Source organism: Rhododendron vialii, chromosome 7a (assembly GCF_030253575.1).
Source record: "Rhododendron vialii isolate Sample 1 chromosome 7a, ASM3025357v1".
Lineage (NCBI taxonomy): Eukaryota > Viridiplantae > Streptophyta > Magnoliopsida > Ericales > Ericaceae > Rhododendron > Rhododendron vialii.
In genome coordinates, this window is record NC_080563.1 from 38,828,056 (window position 1) to 38,851,864 (window position 23,809).

At 38.6% G+C, this 23,809-nt stretch overlaps 2 protein-coding genes across 2 annotated transcripts; both read left to right on the top strand.

Moving 5' to 3' along the window:
* Nucleotides 1-9: 9 nt before the first annotated feature.
* Nucleotides 10-4,819, top strand: LOC131333449 (probable inactive receptor kinase At5g67200). Its single transcript, XM_058367978.1, has 3 exons — nt 10-1,117; nt 2,279-2,642; nt 3,820-4,819. Exons 1-3 carry the CDS (start codon nt 80-82, stop codon nt 4,410-4,412), a joined length of 1,995 nt encoding a protein of 664 aa, XP_058223961.1. The 5' UTR covers nt 10-79; the 3' UTR covers nt 4,413-4,819.
* Nucleotides 4,820-12,928: 8,109 nt separating this feature from the next.
* LOC131333069 (ethylene-responsive transcription factor ERF010-like) lies at nt 12,929-13,918 on the top strand. The gene has a single exon (XM_058367394.1). The coding sequence runs from the start codon at nt 13,064-13,066 to the stop codon at nt 13,511-13,513; it is 450 nt and encodes a 149-aa protein (XP_058223377.1). The 5' UTR covers nt 12,929-13,063; the 3' UTR covers nt 13,514-13,918.
* The last annotated feature ends 9,891 nt before the right edge of the window (nt 13,919-23,809 follow it).

Consider the following 23,809-nt stretch of genomic DNA (forward strand, 5'->3'; position numbering starts at 1 on the left):
AGAAAAAAGACTTCTCCTATCTACCTTCTTTCCTATCACATTTGACAACTCCTTTTTCTTCCACTTCACTTTCGCTGCAATGACCACAACCGAATTCCTCCACAGCGCTCTTCTCTTCCTCTCTCTCTGCACCTCCGCCACCGCCGCCACTACCACCACTCCGTCGAACCCCCTCCTCCCACACGACGCCTCAGCTCTCCTATCATTCAAATCCAAAGCCGACTTAAACAACACCCTCCCCTTCAACCCCAACACCACCCTCACCTTCTGCCAATGGCCGGGAATCCAGTGCGCCAACGGCAGGGCCGTCCGAGTCGTCCTCGAATCTCTGAGTCTAACCGGCGTGTTCGCCCCAAACACATTGACTCGTCTCGACCAGCTCCGAGTCCTGAGCCTCCGCCTCAACTCGCTCACCGGTCCCCTGCCCGATCTCTCCCCTCTCTCCAACCTAAAATCCCTCTTCTTGGACCACAACTCGTACACTGGAAATATTCCTAATTCGATCTCGACCCTCCACCGTCTCCTAACCCTAGACTTGTCGTACAACAACCTCACCGGTCCCATACCAGATTCCGTAACGAACCTCGACCGGTTGTACTACTTGCGGCTCGATTCGAACCGGCTCAACGGCTCCGTTCCTCCGCTGAACCAATCTAGTCTCAAGATCTTCAACGTCTCGAAGAATGGTTTAACTGGGGCCGTGCCGGTGACCCCGACTCTGCTCCGGTTCACAACGTCGTCGTTTTCGTGGAACCCTGGACTCTGTGGGAAGATTGTGGACAGAGAATGCAGTTCAGGGATGCCGTTTTTCGGTGCGCCGGATAAGGCGGCGCCGCCTCCGCCGGCTGCTGCTGCGGGGATTGGGCAGAACGAGCAGTTGCAAGGGGTTGAGTTGACCCGGCCGAGTCAGAAGAAGCACTGGAGGAGAACGGGCGTTGTTGTCGGGTTTTCGTCTGGGGTTTTTGTTATTGTGGCTGTAATCCTGTGCTTTGCATTTGGGGTGAGGAAACAGAGAGGGAAGAAGGGCAAAGATGTCTTTTTGCCGACGGAGGCCGCCGATCCCGCGGCTGTCGCGGCCGTGAGGAGAATGGAGGAAGATCACGAGTTGGAGGAGAAGGTAGTACAGTAGTTGATTTAATTTGCACTTCCAATTTTATTTTATTTTTGAACGGCATTGCACTTTCAATTTTAAAGCGCATAGTTTCTGAATTTTTAGAATAAAAAAGATTTTTCCTCTTCAAAACATAATAGTAGTATTTTTTTGAACTATAAACGCAAGCGAAGCATTTTTTAGATGTAAAAAAATAATGGAGGTTTTTTTAAAAAAAAATTCTCTCTGTTATCAGTGACGAACGCAAAAGTTGCATTTAGCAGGGCCCGAACATATATGTTAGAACGAAAAGTATGTTGTATAGGAGTATTAAGTACTATATTTTGTCAATTGCTTAGTCTTGACGAAGACACGAAATTTTGAGTACATGCATAAACGCCATTTAATCTTACGCGTGCGACTAAAAAAATGTTGATAACTTGGTGTATGTTAGGGAATTTTTCCCATGGGAATTTCAAGAATTTTAATTTAAGTGCATTCCTCTAATTAAAATAACTATTTATTTATTTTTCAGATAAGTATTTAATTTTTTGAATTAAAAGTGATATATTATGAGTGAATGATCTGTCTTATAAAATAAAAAATAAAAATCTTAGCAAAACGAGGCCTTTAAGTGATTTGCCGGGCCCAATCTCATGTTTTTAAAAGTATATTTTAAACTACTGGGGTACCCATATACAAGACTTAATGTTAAATTGACTCCAAGAATCCCTGAACGTAAGTTTTCGCATATAGTGCAAATAATTGGGGTTGTGCAGGGGCCCCATACCAGGGCCAATCTCATGTTTTTTATGATTTCTTTCGGAAATTGATTTCTACACTCTCCTGCATAAACTTCTTTTTTCATCTTTTAGGGAGTGAATTTTCAAAACTGCCCCTGCATGTATACATTTTTTTACAAATTTTGGGAAACTGTTCTGTAAATTCCCCCACAAAAAGACAAAAAAAATGAGTGTTTGCATCAATTGACGTGGTATAAAAATCAATTTCCTTCTTTTCCAATAAAGTAAAATTGGGCTAAGTATGTTAAAAGCTTAGTAAAAATAATTTTTCTTTTCCAATTTGTTCTTGTCTTGACTCTTGAGTGTAGTGTTTTTAATATTTTGTCTTTGTTTATTGCTTTTTGGATAAAATTGTGTTCAATAATTGGTCGATTGCTGGTTAAAGGTAAAGAGAGTGCAAGAAGGGATGCAAGTTGTGAAGAGCGGGAGTCTGGTATTCTGTGCGGGTGAGGCGCAGGTTTACACGATGGACCAGCTGATGAGGGGTTCGGCGGAGATGCTGGGGAAGGGGACGATGGGGACCACTTACAAGGCAGTGCTTGATAACCGTCTGATTGTCAGCGTGAAGCGCCTCGATGCCGTTAAACTGGCTGGAGTAACCAAAGAGGTGTTCGAGCGGCACATGGAATCAGTTGGCGGATTACGCCACCCGAATCTGGTCCCACTCAGGGCTTACTTTCAGGCTAAAGAGGAAAGGCTTCTCGTATACGATTACCAGCCCAATGGCAGCCTCTTCTCCCTCATCCACGGTGAGTCATGTAGTACGAATTTTCGCTTCCATTCTCAATTATTGCTCTTATAAATTATAGTACTATCTTGTTCTCATAATCCAGTATATGATGTTTTCTATAGTCACTTTCACGCTCGCGCAATTGCTCTGTTCGTGCTCAAGCATGCATATTATGTGATTAAACATAGCAATACCTGTGGACACCCAGAGTCACTTGATTTAACCGACAAATAATTTGCATTCCCCACAAATAAAAGAGTCACAACTGCTCTCACCTGCTCTCGCCCAGCAAATTATGTGACTAAAGTTGTGACTCGTTTATTTGTGAGGCATGCAAATTATTTGTGGGTTAACTCAGTAATGATCCATAAATCACGGACATCTTTCACATCACTCTTGGTAGTTTAGATTCACATTTACTGTACTAGTTAGTGAAGAGGATTATATCTTGCTAAAGTCAAGAACCACTGTAGAGCAGGGAACGAAGTCACTCTCATACAAATGTCAAAAAAGGCTAAAAAATTAGTTAGAATATAGTTTGAACTTTGAACCAGTTTAGGTAACCACGACACTAAAATCTACTCAATCCTCTCTTACGGTACAAATTCAAATTTAATCACTTCCCAACAAATCCAGTTAGTGACCTAAGCATTCCAAAGTTTAGTTGTTTTCCAATTTAGTTTGCCACTTGCAACGACGGTTTAGATACCATAATTTGAGCATGAACCGCTATTATTTGATAAATATGAATTCTCACGCATTGCATTGCATGGGCACCATTTGCTCTGGGCTCCACGTAAACAAAAGGCATGAGTTGTGTGTATTGAATGAGCAATGCTACGATGATCATACTTTTACATATGAATGCCATCTTGGATACAATCTGTAGAACTAATACATCGGTAGATGTGACTCCTGTTTTCGAAACTCTATTAATAATTTACGATGTTGATACAAATCAACGATATCAAAATATGGTATTTCAAGCATTAGTGATATATAATATGAGGTGGACATATAGTAAAAGGAATTCAGTCATCTCCTTGAATCCTCTGGAATCGAACAATGTTACTGATTTTTAAGTTCGATGGCTTTGCTTTTTTTGGTTTTTTGTTTTCTTTCGAATGGATCTGGTCTTTATTTTTGTTGCCTGGTGTGAAATATGGGTGTTCACCTAATGTTGCCAATATGGGCAGGTTCAAAATCAACTAGAGCAAAGCCACTTCACTGGACATCATGCTTGAAAATAGCAGAGGACGTAGCCCAAGGCCTCTCCTACATCCACCAAGCGTGGCGGCTTGTCCACGGCAATCTCAAATCCTCTAACGTCCTCCTGGGCTCCGACTTCGAGGCTTGTCTAACTGACTACTGCCTTGCCGCCCTCCCCACCCCCACCTCCACCTCTGATCCCAACACCAACAATCACAGAGCCCCGGAGACTCAAAATTCTACTCACCAAGCAACCCCCAAGTCCGATGTCTACTCCTTTGGGGTTCTTATGATTGAGCTTCTAACGGGAAAGCCTCCGTTTGAGCACCCGAGTGTGAGGCCTAATGATATGAACAGTTGGGTTAGGTCAACTAGGGAAGTTGTTGGTGGCGATGGTAACGGAGGATACGAAGATCACAAGCGGTTGGGAATGCTTGCGGAGGTGGCTATAGCTTGTAGCGTGGCATCACCTGAGCAGAGGCCGACGATGTGGCAAGTGTTGAAGATGATTCAGGAAATTAAAGAGGTAGTTGTTGTGGAGGAGGGTGAATGTCATGGCCCGGTTGTTGAGACGTCCTAAGCCGAGTAAATATTGGATGCAACGTAGCACATTGTCATGTATGGTGGTGTCCCTGGTCAATATGCCTATTTCAACAAATTTTGCTACCAATACACAAACCATATGTGTGACCCTCATCACACATTCCATGTGATCAGAGTTGATGTAATTGTGTGTAGAGTTCGTTCTTTTTTCTTTTTTTTTTGATGTTTCAAGGGTGGCTGAAACTCACTTGGGTCATTTCGTTTTGAGGGTGGATGAGAGTAACTTGACTCATTTGTGACCAAGTGTGGCACAGAGGGTGATATTAAACTGAGATAAACGATGGATGTATAAATCCTCAATTGTATCCCCATTTTTAGTTGGAAGATTGGGACCCAATTATTCAATGGCGCATTAGATAAACGAAATGGTTATATTATTATGAATGCTTAATGCCTTGTTCATTTCACCTTTTGAAAAGTTTTTTTCAAAAAATACTCTGTATTTCCAATCATTATTCTCCACTCATTACCTCTATCTCCAATCATTGTTCTCATTTTTCTCTCTCCACTCATTACCCCTACTTCTAATCAATATTCTCATAAAAAATTTCTGAAAAACTCATCCAAATGTAGCATTAGACAGAACAAACTTACCAACAAAAAAAAAAAACTTAAAGACAGAACAAGATGCTTAGACTTTGTCCCGTTATGGTTCTTATTTTTAAGTGCTACTATAGTTAGCCTAGAAGTGAAGAAAATGTGTCTTAATGTAGTTCTCAAAAACCGATTGATTGCTTGGTCGATCGGTCGGTTGATCTACCTAGTCCCAAGTCAGCAGGTACCAATTGATGAGCTGATTGATCTCCTTTAAAACCGATTGGTCTGATCTTTGAAGATGTTGCCTTTGGTTATTCAATTCACTCACTCTCAAGATATGATTATGAGACTCCTGATACTCTATTCCTATACAGACGTGCTACACTTGGTAAAAAAAAAGAAAGATTACATACTCAATATAGATTATTTTTTTTTGTATGTAGGTATTTTAAGCTTCTTTTTAGATTATTTAGTAAACTTTACACAAGCTTTGCCACCCAATAAGTCTAGGAACACACCCACCAACCACACCCCTCTCGTATGTGTACTCTGTGAGAGGACGTGGTTGGTAGGTGTGTATATAGCATTGTTGGTTGCCACGGCACTCTCATTTTGGCTATTATGAAGTGAATGAAATATGTCTTCCCTTATCAATTTGTTGTAAAGCATTAAACACGGAATTTGTTTTGTACGTTCACTTTAAAGAAAGAATAACATCCTAAATAGAAACTGATGGATAAAATTCACTATCGTTTCCTTTATGAAAGTCTTTTTTATCCTGTAAACAATATGTGCCCTCACTAATGTAGATTCTTGGGTCCGTCATTGGCATCTCTTATGTAATGGATGAAAGATTCTCTGCAACTGAGAGTGGAGACATGGGTTGAGAAATTTTTTTGGTTGCAAATCGGGTATTGCAGATGTGGTATCTGCGCAACTCATCCAAGCCCTCCAAGCCGAGTAATAGACGGTTCGGATCAAAACAGCCTTTTCATTTTCATTTTCATTTCTTTTTTTTAAATCCGTTCTGAACCTTTGTATCCGGACCATCGGTTGCATTTTTGAACCGCCTGGATGCGCTGCATGAGTACCACGTCAGCAATACGCTATTTGCACCCAAAAATTCCTCGTATCTGAGACCAATGGAAGAGGAGGTTTTCTTAAACATAACTTGGCCCCCTCAGTGGCGGATGTTGGTGAAGTGGCCCTAGGCGAATGAATGCTTATAGTCAAATGAATGCTTATAGTCGAATGATGCGCCACCAAATGAATGCTTATAGTCAAAGCTCATTGAAAACAATGGAGAGTTCAATCAAGGCAAAACTTTTTTTTTTTTTTTTGTTTTTTGTTTTTTGATAAGTAGTCCTGATTACCTTGAATTGTCAGTTAAGAAAATGCGTCTTCAAGAACCTGGGTTTGAGAATGAACAAACTAGAGGCGAAAAACAGTAGGGGTTTGAGAAGGCCACAAAGGTAGAGCCCAACAATTCGGCGGGGAAACAGGGAGTGCTCTGTGGTTTAGTTTGTTTTGGAAAACTTCATTCATCTGGAACTGGATCTTCAGAGTTGGTGTTAGATTTTTTGGAGGGTTTCAACCTAAAACGAATTGGCAATAGGTCGAATAGCCTCTAGAATATATTAACCAAACTTAGATGATTTAAATGAGCGACGTAAGACAAGTCTAACAGTTGGTATGGTGCTTGTCTGCAAGACCTTCAGGTTTGATTGCCTTTGTAAGCAAACAAGACGTCTTCTTTTCCATTTTCTGGTTTCTAGTGGACAAACTGTGGGATCCTGGGGAAATTTTCTGCATATTGCCTTCGATGCAACCTCCCAGGTTGCTACCCCAACAAAGAAATTCCTAGGTAAGATGAATGAAACTTCAATGTTTTCAGAAATTATTCTTGAAATAGAAAAACTCCACTTTGTTCCAGTAATTCTTTTTACTTCCTTGCACAAGCCTTAGAAGCCATTGCCCCGATGTTTGACAGATTGCGTCTTGTGGCAGCCGTGAAGGATTGAATGAAGGCACATTAAAGGGTAGAAGAGCAAAAAAATTGTCAGGCGACAAAGTCAAAGATGTGATTACGGGTGTTTGTCTCTACGCGAGGTGGGATCCTGATGGAATTGATTCTAAGCACCGGACAGACTTTACGCCTGGTGTTGGATATTGTCGTCCTGTAGCAAATGGGATGAGGGCAAAATCAATGGAAACTGCATTGGATATTCACGCACACATTGTGAAACTGCTTCTCTAGTACTGTGTTCCATCTGCATGCAGTTTGTTGGGTCTATGCACTTAATCGGCAAGCTATAAGAACTGCCATGGAGCATGAGATTAACCCATTTAGATGCCTGGATTGGTGATGATGCAGCTCTTAACTGGATTCGAAAACCATTGAAGTGGACAATAAAACTTTGAAAGCTTAATAAATCGCAGTGAACATAAGCTCAGCTTCATTTGATGTTGCAGCTCAGTGTTTTGCATCATTGGTAAGCAACATTTGATATTTTTCTTTTTTGACAAGATACATTTGATATTGCAGCTTAGTGTTTTTCACCAATTGGTAATTCTGGCTTAAAATTGGCCTCGAGGACAAGGCCTTTTAAGGGCATCCGCATCCTCTCTCTGTACTCTCTCTTCTAAATTAAAGTAACGAGCTATCTCCAAGAAAATCCCCCAAAACCCTGCGTTATCAGGCTCGTGGAAGTCACCGAAGAAGTAGAAGAGCTACAGTTCCTCGTTGAAATACACGAGGAACTGTTCACCCGTTTGCCAATAAAATACTGTAATATATGCAAACTCTCAACAGTTTCGACTCAGAGAGAGAGAGAGAGGTTCGAAGTAATCCACGGCGGTTCAGTTTGACCTTCTTCTTAGATCTGGTATTGGGGGAGTTGGAGCCCAACGATCGAGGGGTATTTGATCCTTCTGGGCTTGATTGGTCTGATTACTTTGATGAGAAGAACGCCTTTGATTCTGGCTTTGAACACCTGCCTTCGATGAGAAGAACCAGGGCTGGGTTTTGTTTGCAGAATTTTTTGGGTTAGAGAGAGAGAGAGAGGGGGGGGGGAGAATTGTTTGCTGGTTTGGTTGGTGAAAATGGATTTGTCCACTTTCCTTCCCGTTTGACCAGGAAAAAAAAAATGGTTTTCACTTTTTTTTTTAGTCTTTTCTTTTTAGAATAAAAAATAATATTTTAATGGGATAGTTTTTATATGGAGAGTCTGATGCAGCAGATATTTTAAAACTGGATAGCTAAAGTAATAAAGTGACTTTTTAAGATGTAAATTGGTCCAAAATATAAAGAGCCTGGTGCGGATGCTCTAAGGGATGTGGAATGATTGAAGTTGTGGTGGCCATGTTATTCGGAAATGATTGGAGGAGTTTAATTAAGTGAATTGCTTAGAGCATTGCTTAGAGAATCCGCATTAGGCTCTTTATATTTTGGACCAAATAACACTTCAAAAAGCTACTTTATTATTTTAGCTACTCATTTTAAAAATATATATTGCATCAGTCTCTCTATTCCAACTTATAGGCTATTAATATATTATTTCCTTCTTCTTACAAAATAATTTTGAAATGTTATTTTTTTAATTTTTTCTCAAATGTAATACTCTAGAGCGGTTTATTAAAAAAATTAAGTGCTCTAATTTTTAATTTGTTGATTCAATGCTAAAATTTTATATCTTTAATCATATTTTTATAAAAGGTCATAATTAAAATTTGTCTCTAGGGCTCTCATATTTTAGTATCTGCTATTTATTTGGTTTTATGACTCTCTTAGGGCTCTCAGCCCTAGAGCCAAAAATTAATTATGACACTTTAGAATAACATGATTAAAAAAATAAGATTTTCGCATTGATTTAAACGAATTAAAAATTGAAGCACTTAATTTTTTAATTTTTTTAATATATAAACAGACTCAAAATTAAGTGCTCTAATTTTCAATCCGTTTGAACCAGAGCAAAGATATTATTTTTTTGATCAATTTATCCTAAAAGGTCATATTTAATTTTTGTCTTTAGGGCTCTCATAATCAAATTTATGGTCTATAAGGTCTCATAATTAATTTAACTAGGCTTTCGTAATCATTTTAAATAGTAAAACATTGTGTAGTGTGATGAATAGTGCCTCGCTCTATCAAACGAGGCACTGTAGCACTTCTTCAACTTGTTGAAAGTAACGAGCAAGCAATTGAGGCTGATGCAGGGGAGAAATATGTAATTTTGCTCTTTATTATAGCTTTAAAGGAGAAGTAGAGAGAGATGTGGATGCTCTTTAGGAGTTAGTTGTGAAATTAGTTAGCGTGCGTTATAATGTGAGAAGGTTTACGAGGGAAAATTAGCTGGTTGGTTCTAGTTATTCCTCTCTCTCTCTCTCTCTCTCTCTCTCTCTCTCTCTCTCTCTCTATAGAAGGTTTATGAGGGAAAATTATCTGGTTGGTTCTAGTTCTAGTTATTCCTCTCTCTCTCTCTCTCTTTCTCTCTAGAAGGTTTATGAGGGAAAATTATCTGGTTGGTTCTAGTTATTCCTCTCTCTCTCTCTCTCTCTCTGTCTGTGTTGAGATAATGATTGTTGAGACAATTATTCAGTGCTGAGATAATAATTGTTAGATATTCAAATTCAAATGTATTCTCATTTGTATCCGTTGTATGTTACAATCTCTCTCTCTCTCTCCAAGCCATCGGAACATACATCTTCTATCTAATAAAATATAAGGGTGTAAACCACAGACAAATACAAATTGATCCAAGGATTGAGATTCATTTGATTCAATGGTTGATGTGTGTTCTTATACTCTTAATAATGTAACCACACTCTTTCAAATATATTACAAAAATGCCATCAAAGGGTGAGCAGTACCGTAGGCACGGACAAATACTAGTGCATACAATTCCTGTCGGTACCTCTTGGTGGATTACGCTTGCTATATAGATTTTGTCCATTTATCGCTTCTGTTCTGATCGATATTCTACGTACGTAATCACGAGGTTATTTTTTACAACCCTTGGAAGTGCATAATTTCATTAGATGTAAGTTTAGTAGTAAATTATAATCCATTTTCAGAAAAAAATTATTTGGGTAGAATTTTTTCCAAATACTCGTATTATAGAAAGATAATACAAGCTCGATGGTTCAAAGAGGAGAGAGAGATGGGACCCATAAATTATGTCATGCAATTTAATTTGGCTTTTCTCTTTCAATGAAAATCAATATGACCGCCAATAATCAGTGTACGCGTAGGTTAACCCGTACCCTAAATTATTGGAGAAATAATTGAAACTTGTGAGGATTTAGTATTGAATCTCATTTTGATGATTCAAACCGTAGAATTTAAAAAGACCTCCAAGTAAGCTGTAGTATCAGTATTCTCTTATTTTTTTTCCTTTCCGATGAGTCATTCAAATAAACAATATAAAATCAAATAAATAATAATAATAACATACAAAATAATCTGACTCAAATAGAGTCTCTACAGTAGGCCCAACAACTCACCAGGTGTAACTGTCAGCCTAATAAGTCAAACGGCTTATTTTTTGTTTTTATTTAATTTTATTTCATATTTATTAGTTTTTTGTAAATTTTTTGTGAATTATTGCTTCTTTGTGATGAGAGGAATTTAAAAAGTACAAAATTATGATCGTAACCCAATTTTTTTGAATAAAGATGAAAAAATTAGCTTATTTTTGTCTTTATTCAAAAAAATTAGGTATTGATAGTAATTTTTTAATTTTTAGATTTCTCTTGTCATGAAGATGCAATAATCCACAAAAAGTTGACGAAAAAATCCTAATGCGAAAAAAAATTGAATAACGACAAAAAAATAAGTTATTTGGCTTATTAGGCAGAACAACCATGACTGTGTTATTTTTATTTTTGATAATTTAGGTACTCGGGCCCACTTACGCGTAATTTGACTAATCTTCAGAGACCAATACTAATCTAGAGAGACCAATCCCACCGTGAATTTCAGGGGATCCAAATTAATAGAGCAAAATTCGGTATGAACTGACCCAAAAGGCTAAAAGAGTTTATAAAACAGAGAAGTTTCATAACCTTAGGCTTTAAAAGTACTAGAGGTCAGGACACACGCGATGCGTGCGCAAGTCTGATTTTGTGAAAATTTGCACAATAGCTTCCCGTTTGATGCTTGATCAAATTTTCATAAACAAAATCCAATTTGCACCCGCATCGCGTCTGTCCTGGCCTTTAGTTTGAAATTAAAGCAGGCAGAAGGAATTTCATGTATTTTTTTATTGTTCGATTCGATAATGAGGGCACTTTGAAGAAATTTCAAGGGTTTTTTTTTTCATCCCAACTTCTGTACTTCAATTACCCATAAAAGAAGGGAAAAAATTAAGAAGGAAATAAAAAGAGAAAGTAGACATTAATTTGTAGGAAAACAAACACGGAATAGTAGAATTAAAGAATTGTAGACTAACCAAGAAACGTGAAATTCCGTGGGCAGTGTTCGTAATGTAGTAAACTGAATATAAGAAACAATGAGATCCTATATAAAGTACTGTAGAAAACTAAAGTACCTTTGCAACATGTGGTTTGTATGCTAAATTAGACGGTTTTGATGGCAGTGGGAGGTGAATTAGTAGTGGAATCACCTACACCCAATAGAATTAAATTAGACCAATTGACGTGAATAAAGTAAAAGAAAGTACCAAAAATGGACTGTTTTGTATACCTGAGTAAAAGAGAAGTTCACGGATTTTGCAGGTATGAAAGTGGAGTATAAGGTAAATTTCGGGGGGAAAAGGTTGAAGAACAGAGAAAGAGAAAGGTATTCCTGTTCCAAAAAAAGAGAAAGGTATTTGGTGGAGTTGGAGAGGAGACGTAGTGGAGGAAAACTTTTGGTAGCAATTGGGGAGGAGAGCACAGAAAATTGTACACGTAGCGGGGTGATATAATTGTTTTTAGGTGGTTTTTTTTTTTTGTGTTAAAATGTCCAATATATCCACACAATTGTATTACTTTTTTTTTTTCCCCCTTAGGAGGGTATTTATGGGAAAATAAAATACTCTCTCAAAGCCAGAGGTTGTGTGACTCAATATTGGGGGGTTTGAGCCAAACGGAACCACTAGAGGACACTCAACGCTACAGTATGAATGGTTAATTAAGCTATAGGTTTGATCAACACGTTTAGCTGAAAACTCCATCCTTTGTAACTTGTTGAAACTTACTAGATTATCAATGAGTATTTTTAATTTGTGAAAAAGTTTAAATTTTTTCTTGAAAAAATTGTATTATTTTTAATACTTCGTTTTGAGGACCGGACAAAGAATTTGAGACAGAGGGAGTACATGACAGGGAGAAACCAAACTGGTGCTTCCCCTTTATATATTACTCCCTTAATTTCATGTTGAGAGTCCACCATGAAAAGTTGTGCCATTTATCAAATAAAAAAATTAACTACTTCTGTATATAATTTTTTGAATTTTTTTTGCACCAAATTAAAGTACTAATTGAGATATTTAATATGGTGCGAAAAAATTTGAAAAATTATGCACGGAAGTAGTTAACTTTTTAATTTGAAAAGAGATAGGAAAAAAAATGGGACTGTTATTGTGGAACGGAGGTATTAGAATAGATAGATACAAACGCGTAAATTCTTTGGCCGCCAGGTTTTTAACCCCGTTACTTTAATCAGTTTAATGTGCTCATTGATGTCATCACATATTTATGAGAAATTTTTGATTCCAGGCGGGTATATCCCACGTGGTACTCGTTCAACACATCTGAGCCGTTTAATACATTTTTGGATGGCTTGGATGGAAACTCTCTCTTTCCTCTCATCCCAACACTCTCTCTTTCTCTCTTTTTTCTTTCAAAATTTGAGCCGTTAAAAAATGCAATAGATGACTCAAATACGCCGAATGGACACCTTGTGGTCCCCAGCCGGCACTGATTTTTTTTTTCCCCATTTACCCATGCGGGCATATAAATAGAACAGCGGGGGTTGAGGCAAAAGCGTTTCCCAGAAACCAGGTTGAGAAGAATATTCTCCTTTCCGTGCGTTGGTTTTACAACAAAAACATCACTTTTTCAGAAATCACAAGAGCAGTTCGATCTCTAATGGAAACAGAGTTTCGTTCGAGCACAAGAAAAACAGAGAAAAGGAAGCAACAGAAGCTGGGCCAAGAGGAAAAGCCATACAGGGGGATAAGGATGAGGAAGTGGGGTAAATGGGTGGCCGAGGTTCGAGAGCCCAACAAGCGGTCCAGGATTTGGCTCGGGTCTTACTCCTCCCCCGTGGCCGCCGCCCGGGCCTACGACACCGCCGTGTTCTACCTCCGGGGGCCCGCGGCCAGGCTGAACTTCCCCGAGTACGTGGACGGAGAAGCGGAGGTTCGTGACGTGTCGGCCGCCTCAATACGGAAGAGGGCAACCGAAGTCGGTGCTAGGGTTGATGCTATCGAAACTGCCCTCCACCGTGTATCCGCGTCGTCGGAACCCAGTTCCAGCCGGGTCTTGAATAAGCCAGACTTGAACAAATACCCGGAACCCGAAAACGGCGAAGAGTGAGAGACTACAAGAGTGGATTTTTTTCAAGAGTCTTCCGATGATGTTCTGGTGTTTTGAATAGCAATCGATATCGAATATCGATAAGCATAGATGCTGATACGGTATGTATCTGGCTATATCGGCGGATATAAGACAGTACTATCGTATATATATTTTGATATGTGAAGGAGGTCAATATTTTGATGGGTATCATCGGCGGATACGTTATGTATAGAGGTTGTATCGATCCGAAGGGATTATAATAGGTTTAGTGAAGGATCTTTTTGTCCTGAGTATCCATGTTCATGTCTAAAAGCCAATATCTCCGTTAAGCCTTTGTATTGTTAGTTGCTACAACTACACTTAATATTTGTATCTTTTGCTTTGATAACAGGCGGTTGTCCACTGTCCAGGCCTCTGTACGTATTATCTGGGTTCAATCCTGTTTTTCTTTTCTGTTTATAGTTGATCATGATTTGTTTGTGTTAGGATTGTTTAATTGGAGGAAGCAAAGAGTTGCCATATATAGAAGGAAGAGTGATGGGTCCGCAATCGGTTGACAGACCAGGAGGGAGAGAGTGTTTAGCACCGTCATAAGACAGTGGGGAGCTATCGAAAGAGGTTGTTCGCTAGTGGGTGGCGCATGAGGGGGAAGTCGGTGGTGAGTTTTTTGCTGGTTTAGAGAGAGAGAGAGAGAGTGTTTGCCACCGTCATAAGACGGTGGGAAGCTATCGAAAGAGGTCGTTCGCTAGTGGGTGGCGCATGAGGGGGAAGTCGGTGGTGAGTCTTTTTGCTGGTTTTTGCCCCCATGTACTTCATATTGGCCCTAGCTAGGGTCTCATGTTTGTTGGGAACCGGTTTTAAGGAGAGGCTTTATGAATAACAAGTGGAGAGAGAAAGAGTGTGTATTTGGCACCTTCATAAGATGATGGGAAGCTATCGAAAGAGTTGTTCGCTAGTGGGTGGTGCATGAGGGGGAAGTCGGTGGTGAGTCTTTTTGCTGGTTTTTGCCCCACATGTACTTCATATTGGCCCTAGCTAGGGTCTCATGTTTGTTGGGAACCTGTTTTAAGGAGAGGCTTTATGAGTAACAAGTGGAAAGAGATAGAAATAGTCTTTCATATTGTTTTCATGAGTCTTCCGATGATGTTCCGGTGTTTTGAATGGCAATCGATATCAATACGTGCAAAAGTTGATACGGTTTGTATCTAGCTATATCGGCAGATATCAGACAGTACTATCGTATATTTTGATATGTGAAGGAGGTCAATATTATTTGATCGGTATCGGCGTATACGTTATAGTATGGAGGTTGTAATTGTATTGATCCAAAGGGACTATGTTAAGAGTTTGGTGAAGCATCTTTTTGTACGGATTAGTGCCATGTTCATGTCTAAAGGCCAATAGCTCTGTTAAACCTTTATGTTGTTAATTACGACAACTCGACTTGATATTTGTATCTTTTGTTTTGATAACTTGGGTGGTCCACGCCTCTGTAATATCTGCGTTCAATTCTATGTACGTTTGTCTTTTCTGGTTGTACTAGTTGATAAGGATTTGTTTGTGTTAGAATTGTGTAATCGGAGGAAGCAAAGAGGTGCCATGAAAGAAAAGAGGCATGGGTCTGCAATCGGTTGCCAAACCAGAGAGAGAGAGAGAGAGAGAGAGAGAGAGAGAGTAGAGTTTGGCACCGTCATAAGACGGTGGGAATCGAAGCTATCGAAAGCGGTTGTTCGCTATTGGGTGGTGCATGAAGGGGAAGTCGGTGGTGAGCCTTTTTGCTGGTTTTTTCTCCATGGACTTCATATAGGCTGATAGGCTGGTAGCTAGGTCTTCGTTAGTTGGCAACGAGAGATTTTTAAGTGTCGAGCGGGTATATCTCACGTGGTATCCGTTCGGCGCATTTGAGCCGTCCGATATATTTTTAGACGGCTTAGATTAAAACCCTCTCTCTCTTCTCACTCAAACATTTTCTCTCTCTAAAATGTGAGCCGTTCAAAAATGACATGAACGGTTTGAATGCGTGAGCGGACATCACGTGGCACCCGCTCGACACTCAAATATTTTTCATTGGGAACCGATTTTAAAGAGAGGTTTTAGGAGTAACCAGTGAAAGGAGTTAGAAAAATAAGAATGGTAACCGAAAATAAAGATTTTGAAAACCATACTGATGTACTAGATTGTGGAGAGAGAAGTTTTCGAACCCAAAACCAAGCAATACGGTACATATTAGTTTTTTTTTTTTTTATACTAATCTCCATTTCTACTTTTAATTTTTGCTTTACATTTTTGCTATGTATTCTTGCTCTCACAAATTTTAGTGGATTATTATAATTTTGAAGACGTTTTCATATTCCCATTCAGACTTTAGCTTACACGTGTTGTATTTTGTCTTGTCTACGAGACATGTGTCGTAGTCCATACACAATCTCTTACCACCAAAAACAAGATAAAAACGACCTAGATATTTGCGTCCCTCTGTTCCAAAAAGTAGAAGAAGAAGATATTTGCGTCGCTCTACTAACATAACACCTATAGGTGAAAAGTCGGTGGAAATTTACTGTACTAATTGTACTGATATGAACTTTTTATTCCATCAAATATAAAAAAGAAATTAAATTCTTTCCTTTCTGCGCCCCCCCCCCATTGTCGACCTCAATGTATTTATTGTTATAATCTGAACCGTTCATCATATAAGATCTATTGTATAATATATTCATGCAAAAAATCAGTTCGATTGGATATCAATAGATAAATTAAAAGTTGAATTTTAGTTTATAAAATGGACGGTCTGATCATGTTAAGTTAAGTTGTCTATAACCATCCATTTTATTAAGCAAAATTTAAATTTTGATATACCTATCGATGTCCAGTGAAGTTAATTTTTTGAATGAAAATACTACTTTACGAGCCATACAAAATAAACGGTTCAAATTAAAAATTAACGCATTGTAAGGCCCAACATGATGGTGGTGTAAAACTCATAATTTCTGCCGGCGTCGGAAGAAATTCTCATTAAAAAAAAAGAACTTCTTACCTATGGAGTCCGGTCTTTTCAGCCATATCTACTTTTGTTCCAGTTGGGACTTGCTACCCAATTATTGGGTCCCTGGTAGGGCTGTAAATAAGGGGTGGAAGCACTCAAGAGCTATGGTAGGCTATAGCCCAGGTCCTTTTAGAAAAATCTTTACAAAAATAAAGATGGAAAGGGCATATTAATTTGTCACATCTCAACCATACATCTTTTATATACATGTGAGTCCCTAGTATTTATTGTGAAATTTGCACACATACACATGAGCGAGGTGTGGTTGGAGTGTAACACATTGATGCGTCCCTAGCATTTCTCTTAAAAAAAATGTATATATATGTAAAAATTTGGCCCAAATAATTTTGGCCCAATTTGTTTTTTCCTTTTCTTTTGGGAAAATGACGGCCAATGACGTGTTTTAATAATTAATACCTGCTAAGAACAAACTAATAATATTTGTTAATGCTGAAAATATCTTTAAAAGATACTCGTATTAATTATCAAACACGTTCTGAGCCGTCATTTTCCCTTTTCTTTTTGCCCAACTTCTCTCACCAACCCATTTGGGCCCAGCCCAGCCCTCTCTGTTCCAGAACCACAAGACTCTCTCTCACTCCTTCAGCCAGAGTGCTTTCTCTTCCAATTTTACTCTTTAGATTTAAATTTGGATAAATTATGGAACTGCAAAAAAAAAATAAAAAATTTAGAGCGCTTTTTTGATATTTGATTTGGGATTTGTTGATGTCCAAAGGTTTTTTACGGGAGCATTTTTTTCTCTTTCTTTATATTGTGCATCTTTAAGACACAACTGCATTAATTCTTAAAGAAATAGATCTCTGATGTTTTCACTCGTTATAATCTAGACATTACAATATGCAAGGTCGAGAGTATGATGGTGCTAGCAATATGCGCGGTACATATGCATATTATCATATACACAGTTTTGTCTACCGAATTTTGTTATGGACAGAATCAATTCCAAGTTCCGCCCTTGGCTGTAAATTAATGAACCGAGCAGCTTGCGAGCTTGAGTTTTCGGTTCGTTAAGTAAACGAGCCGAGTGGAGCTCGACTCGTTCGACAAAAGCTTGGCTTGTTAAGAGAAGCTCGGCTCGATTAAAAAGACTCGTTTAATAAATAACTAAACTCGGCTTGTTCAGTGCTTGACTCGTTTGCAGCCCTAGTTCCAGAGTATTTGCCAACAGTCCGGTCGCGCGGGTCACAAACGGTCATAGGCGTTTTATGGATTGCACGGGAGACTACTTACAGCCCTATCCAAACGGGGAGAATTTGCCAAATATATTTTTCCCCGGGTTTACTATCATTACAATGTGAAACCGCGGTAAAGAAGGAAAGGTAGTATCTCGCATCTGATGGACCGGAGAGGAGCAAAATCCCAAATAGACGGCTCCATTCTTAATATGCATGCATGACATCGCCCATGTTGCCGTATTTTTTGCCAAATTGGACGCTTGTACGACTAGTAAAAATTTGACTTGTTCTTTGCCATGGACTATGTAAAAATGAATTCCCAAGATACTCTATTCATTAACAATTGCGGTTGGATTTCCCTGTGATACAATAAAGTAATTGCCATTCCATTTTCAAGATACAGCAGAGATTCTTCTGACCATTAGGATTATCTAATCCCTTTGGTCGGCTAACTCAAGAGTTGGTCTAATGGTCAAAGTCTGAGATTTATAGATAAGTCAAGTATTAATTCTTTCGGGATTAATACAAATAGAATTTTGCTATAATTTTAATTGGATCTCTCTCTAGAGGCTGTTGAGATTCGTCTCATATAATTAATCGATGTGCGAGTAAGCTAGTTAGATACCTGTGTTATACTATATATATAAAACGAAAATAATCCATTTAGTTGGCTGATGTCAATTGAAATCAATTCTGTGAATGACCCTACATGTCAGGGTGAGATGCAAGAGGGGACGAGCAGTACCTTTTCGCTGGGGAAATTAAACAAATACGTGGTCGGCTGAACAAAATGACTTGGACATAGATATAGCCGGTTTAATAAAATCCTGCATAAAAGCTTAGTCGTTACGACTGATGCGGATATTTTTGAATGAAATTTAACTTCAGATAATCAATGAGCAAAGACGGCCAAAAAAATGAAAGAAATAAGAGAGAGAAAATAGCGTATTGAATTAAACAAAGGAAATATGACATCTGGCAATTACAAAAGGTGCACGGGGTATAATGAAGACAGTGTGCACGCAGTATATTACTCGAGTCCGTTTACTTCTCCACTTCCTCCATCCAAGAAATAATTTTAAAAAAATCATTGAAAACACAGAGATTATTCTCTTGGATATTTATGCCCGGCAAGATAAATATGGCTACTTGAGACAGGACATTTAATAAACTCCTGGATATTTATTCTCTTGGATATTTAACAAACTCCTGGTACATCTTAGGGATCATACTTGGCTAATTGTAAATAGCCTCTTGCTATGACAAAAGATATTCATAGAATCGTACGACTGATTCTCAAAATAACACAGTAGAATATGACACAACTGAGATATTGTTCAACAGAAATCCTACGAGGACCGATCAAAGCCCACCGAAATCGTACCGACGGCCACCGTCGGGCCATCTCCGGCCACCGGACTGTCGATCCGAGCCATCCAAAAATTCTATAAAAAAAACCCGAGGGGCTGAACGCGGAAATCAACGGCATCCGATGTGTGTATGGTGGTTAGATCAAACACCTAATTTTGTGTGTGTATATATACACACACGAATACATGAAAAATATGGTGCTTGATCCAACCATCCTACACACATTGGATGCCGTTGATTCTCGCGTAAGCCCCCTCGATTTTCTTTTATAGAATTTTTGGACGGCTCGGATCGGCCGTCCGATGGCCGGAGACGGCCCGACAGTGGCCGTCGGTACGATTTCGGTGGGCTTTGGTTGGTACGGCTAACAACACTCCCCATACATTGAAACAAAATGTAGCAAAACTATCAGAAGTTGATTACCAGGCAGGGGCCGGCCGCGATGAAAACCGGTGCAAAGCCTCGTGTATATGGACTTGCCCCATGTTTTAACTAAGCTAGAAGAAGTCGGTTAGCTTATTTCGATTCTAGGAGTGTTTTGAGGTCCAGAAGGCAAAACCATAGTTATTTTTATATGTTAGATTGAAACAGCTAGCCCAATGATCCTGGGTGGACTCGTTTGGTTGGGCCCATGCATGGCACCTTATGCTCAAATCCCTTCCATCTGGACCTTCAACTTGGATTGGTTCACTCAAAATGTGAACGGGCCGGGATGGCAAGAGCAGAATTTTGAAGTTTTCTTCGGCAGCAGTCGATTCGTGTATTTCATTTGCTGGGAGAGGAATCTTCAACAAAAATCCATGGCAAGTGATCAAATTGCGCAGATTGCTGTAAGCTCTCTCTTTTCTTTTTTTTCGAACTGCGACTGCTATAAGCTCAGTGAGAGACTTTCTAAGCTCTATAAGGAGGGTTAAACCATCCACGGAAAACAGAGTTTCGTGTGCGAATTGGGGGCTTGCGGACCATTATGTTCTTCAGCAAATAATCCGAGGATGACCGTAGATAATGGCAATTGCTATTCTTTGAGTTGAGTGTTGATTTGTTCTTTTTTGTGTGGATTGTTGATAGGTGGACTTTGGGGAGCTGCTGCATGTCCCTTAGGGGCAGCAGCATTCAGCAACGCTTAATCCCATCGTCCATCTCGATAATCAATGATTCAAATTTTAGAAGAACTCTTCAAAAGAAGAGTATAACTCTTCCCTGGAAAATTTGTTTAAAATTCGGATTGTCCAAAACACTTTTGAACGGTAAGATTAACTGTTGTCAAATGCTGTTGTCCCCAAGTCCGTTGATAGGTATATGGCCTCGTTTGATAACAGTGATAGATGGACGGGATTCATAAGGAGATGAGATTAGGATTGTGATTGGTAATGAGAAGGGATTGTTAATGAGAATAGATTGATAATGAATAGAAGAAATTGATAATAAGAAGAAGTTGTGATTGAATTATGAATACCAAGTCCCAAAGGGTATTGCTAATACCCCTATGGGTTGGCTTGTTCATTACATGGGAGTAATAGTCCGGACATTTTTTGGTTATCAAACAAGGGCTTGATAGTCCCTTAGAATTGGCAATCCAATCCCAAGAGCTAAGAGTTTTATCAAACTGGGCTCAATGTTTTGTGTATAGGCCTAACGCCTGAGCCTTGTAATTCTCCTAGAAGGAGTGCAGTTGTTGGTTTTTGGTTGGGCTTAAATAAAAGGACTAGTACTTATTGGAAAAATACAGAAATTTCCCAATGACTTTGCTGAGAGACTTCATTGTCAACCCTACTTGTTTTGGCACAATTTTAGGCTGGTAAATTATGCCATTTCTGCCACTGTGTAGGTCTCGGTCCAACTTCTTAATTGGCTTATTCCTTTCATTTCTAGGGCTCTCTTTCATTCTATGATTTCTTATTGGCCACTACGTAGCGTGTCGACCAATATGTACAGGCTTTTTTTTGCCATCAAATACCCCTAGACCTCGATACATTGGTGCTATATAAAATGCACATCCATATGGGCTAATTAATTCCCAATAAATTTTCCTATATATTCGATTTTTCATCCTCTTCACGGTTGCTACCTACAGCTGATCATACTTAACCGCTGAGGTTGTTTCAAGTGCTCTAGCATCAAAAATTATTTGAAAACCTTAACAACCACCACACCATATTCCTGCTACGTATTATTCAATACCCCCGCTACTACAGGCCGAGCAAAAAAAAATACCCCCGCTACTACTCTTTAAAACCTTGAGTGGAACGCGCTAAGTTTTTGGGCATACTAGTTTATTATTTCGGTTAATGTTAGTAATCCCTCCTCCCGGCCTACGTACAGAGGATTCTTGATCTTTTTCTCATACATCTGGTTTTCTCTTTATTATGAACTACTTCTAGTGTTTTGTAGTCTAGTCTAGTATATAAAGGGAGATGCCGTTATGAACAACTTTTGAACCTCCGTCACAAAAATAATTTCCTCAAGTGACACTCCAAAAATTTGTTTTTTACAACTACTTTTAAATAACTGTTACCGACGAATTAAATAGTAATCGATTAAAAATTCCACCTTATCAAAACCTCTACTCCACTGTCCCACAACCATCGTAAAAATGTGAAAATTTGCCATCCCTTTAGTCAGAAGAATTGAACAAGAGCCAAGAGTTAAAGAACGGATCAGGCCATGCAGAAGTGCACGTTCGCTTTACGAATCCGATGAATATATTGAAATTCTACCTGCTTGAAACAGCAACGGATTAGCCAATTTGGAAGAAAATTTGAACTCGCGAAGCGACCACATTTGGTTAACGAATAATTTTTTTGCTTCCGTATTTGTGAGTGGTCGCTTTATATAATGTTAAAATTCTCCACCTAATTTGGGGTGGATTTAAAGTTTCAATAAGCGGAAGTCATTCCATGACAGATCCTACGGAGAATTGCACGATGACAAGCAAAAAAAAAAAGAGAGGCTACCCATTAGGCGTGAAGGGATCTTCAAGCTTTTTGAAAACGCTGTCGTAGTATCTTCAAAATTATGATGATCGTCGCTTAAAATCTAGATATAAACTTCTTTGGGGTCGCACTCAAGTTTTTAATAAAATATTACTACTTTTGCCGATAAAAAGAAACCGTAAAATTTGTCTTTACGAAAAAAAGAAGGTCGTTAGAAGTAAAATAAATGGATGGTGGAGCACATGAATCTGTTCTTAACATAATTTGATAATTCGACGACAATCCCTTTCAGGCTTTTTCATTCATGCACCTGTGAGAAAATGGTTAGTGGGAAGCGAAAGGAAAGGGACGGGAGATTAATTTTAGACTTTAAGAAGAGTCAAGATTTAATTAACTCTTTTAAGTTTGTGCAAAACCCCACTAACATTGTTAATGATATTTTTTTTCCCGATAACTCAGATGTTCGGAACAGTTTACGCACCTCGATTAAATTTGAAGAGCATGATTAATTAATGATATTACAAGCATGGAAGAACCAAAAGAAAGAATAAGATGAAAGGAAAAGAGAAAAGTTTGCATTGGGAGGATCTTTATAGTGCAATCAATTCACCAAATTGATTGTTTTTGGACTGTCATCCATTTACCCACAAATTCAAATCACTTTTCCACCTCATTTGCCCCCTCTTTCCCTTACATGATATGACAACTTTCTTGCTTTGATAGTTGATAATCATCTTCTTCGGTTGAGAGTTAATTTAGATCATTTTAACTTATTTTCTTTTTAAGTGGGGTTATTTTAATTATTAATGAGCTATTCTTTTAGATCCATTTCGACTAGATTAAATGAAACAGAATTAATATGAACATAACTTTTAATTTGTTCTTTAAAAAAGTCAAATTCTGTCTGTTTTAATTTTAACTTATTTAATCTTTAATGAACTTTTTAAGCTTTTTAATGATTTTATTATTTTATTATTTTTTCACCAGTTAAGTTCAATAAATGATTTTAAAATATTGGATACAAAAAGGGCAAAAAGAGATGCAAAAATAAATCATTTAAACCAGATCGATGGTGTCTCCATCCATCCACACTATCTTTCTCCAAAAGGGAAATATTTAAGGCGCTAACTAACGGATAGAGGAAGAAACCATTGAGATGGTAGTCGAGTTGGCAAGGTTCACTACCCTCCTCAACGGAGATGTGGGTTCGTGCGAGTCCCGGCAGGTGGTTTGACCTCATGTCTGCGGATGAGTCGTCTTTGGATTATTGAGGGGGAGAGCTAATGCCAATTGTGCACCAGGTGGTGCCATGGTGACGACTCGTCCCCCTGGATGGTAGCTATAGTTCGAACCGGACATTCTTGCTGTGCTAGTAATCGCCCCGCTCCCACCCTTTTTGAAGATAAAAAAAAAAAAAGGGGTAGAGGAAGAAAGAGTTGCACTTTAGAACATAGTCTCATGAACTAAATACGTATAAAGATGTCCATCTTAATCTTAGTATATCTAGTTGGAATAAGTTTTCAATCAACGTAATGATGGCTACCCACATTCACTTTCTTTGGCTTATACTAGCACTATGCATGCACAATCCCCTTTTTCATCAATTCCCAATCTAAAAAGGTCTCCAAGAACACCGAAAATCTAGGTTAGACAATTTTAAAAAGTCTTTTGCAATAGAGTGGTGTTCCAACTAACCTTTCTTTTTAAAAAGTTCTTTTTCTTCAATTTTCAAACTCAAATATAATAAAAATGAAAAATAATTTTTTAATTT

Bases quoted from the DNA above. Each gene is read 5' to 3' on its own strand.
- LOC131333449 (XM_058367978.1), top strand. From the start codon at position 80: ATGACCACAACCGAATTCCTCCACAGCGCTCTTCTCTTCCTCTCTCTC. The intron at 1,118-2,278 runs GTAGTACAGTAG...TGCTGGTTAAAG, and splicing joins ATCACGAGTTGGAGGAGAAG to GTAAAGAGAGTGCAAGAAGG. The intron at 2,643-3,819 runs GTGAGTCATGTA...CAATATGGGCAG, and splicing joins CCTCTTCTCCCTCATCCACG to GTTCAAAATCAACTAGAGCA.
- LOC131333069 (XM_058367394.1), top strand. From the start codon at position 13,064: ATGGAAACAGAGTTTCGTTCGAGCACAAGAAAAACAGAGAAAAGGAAG.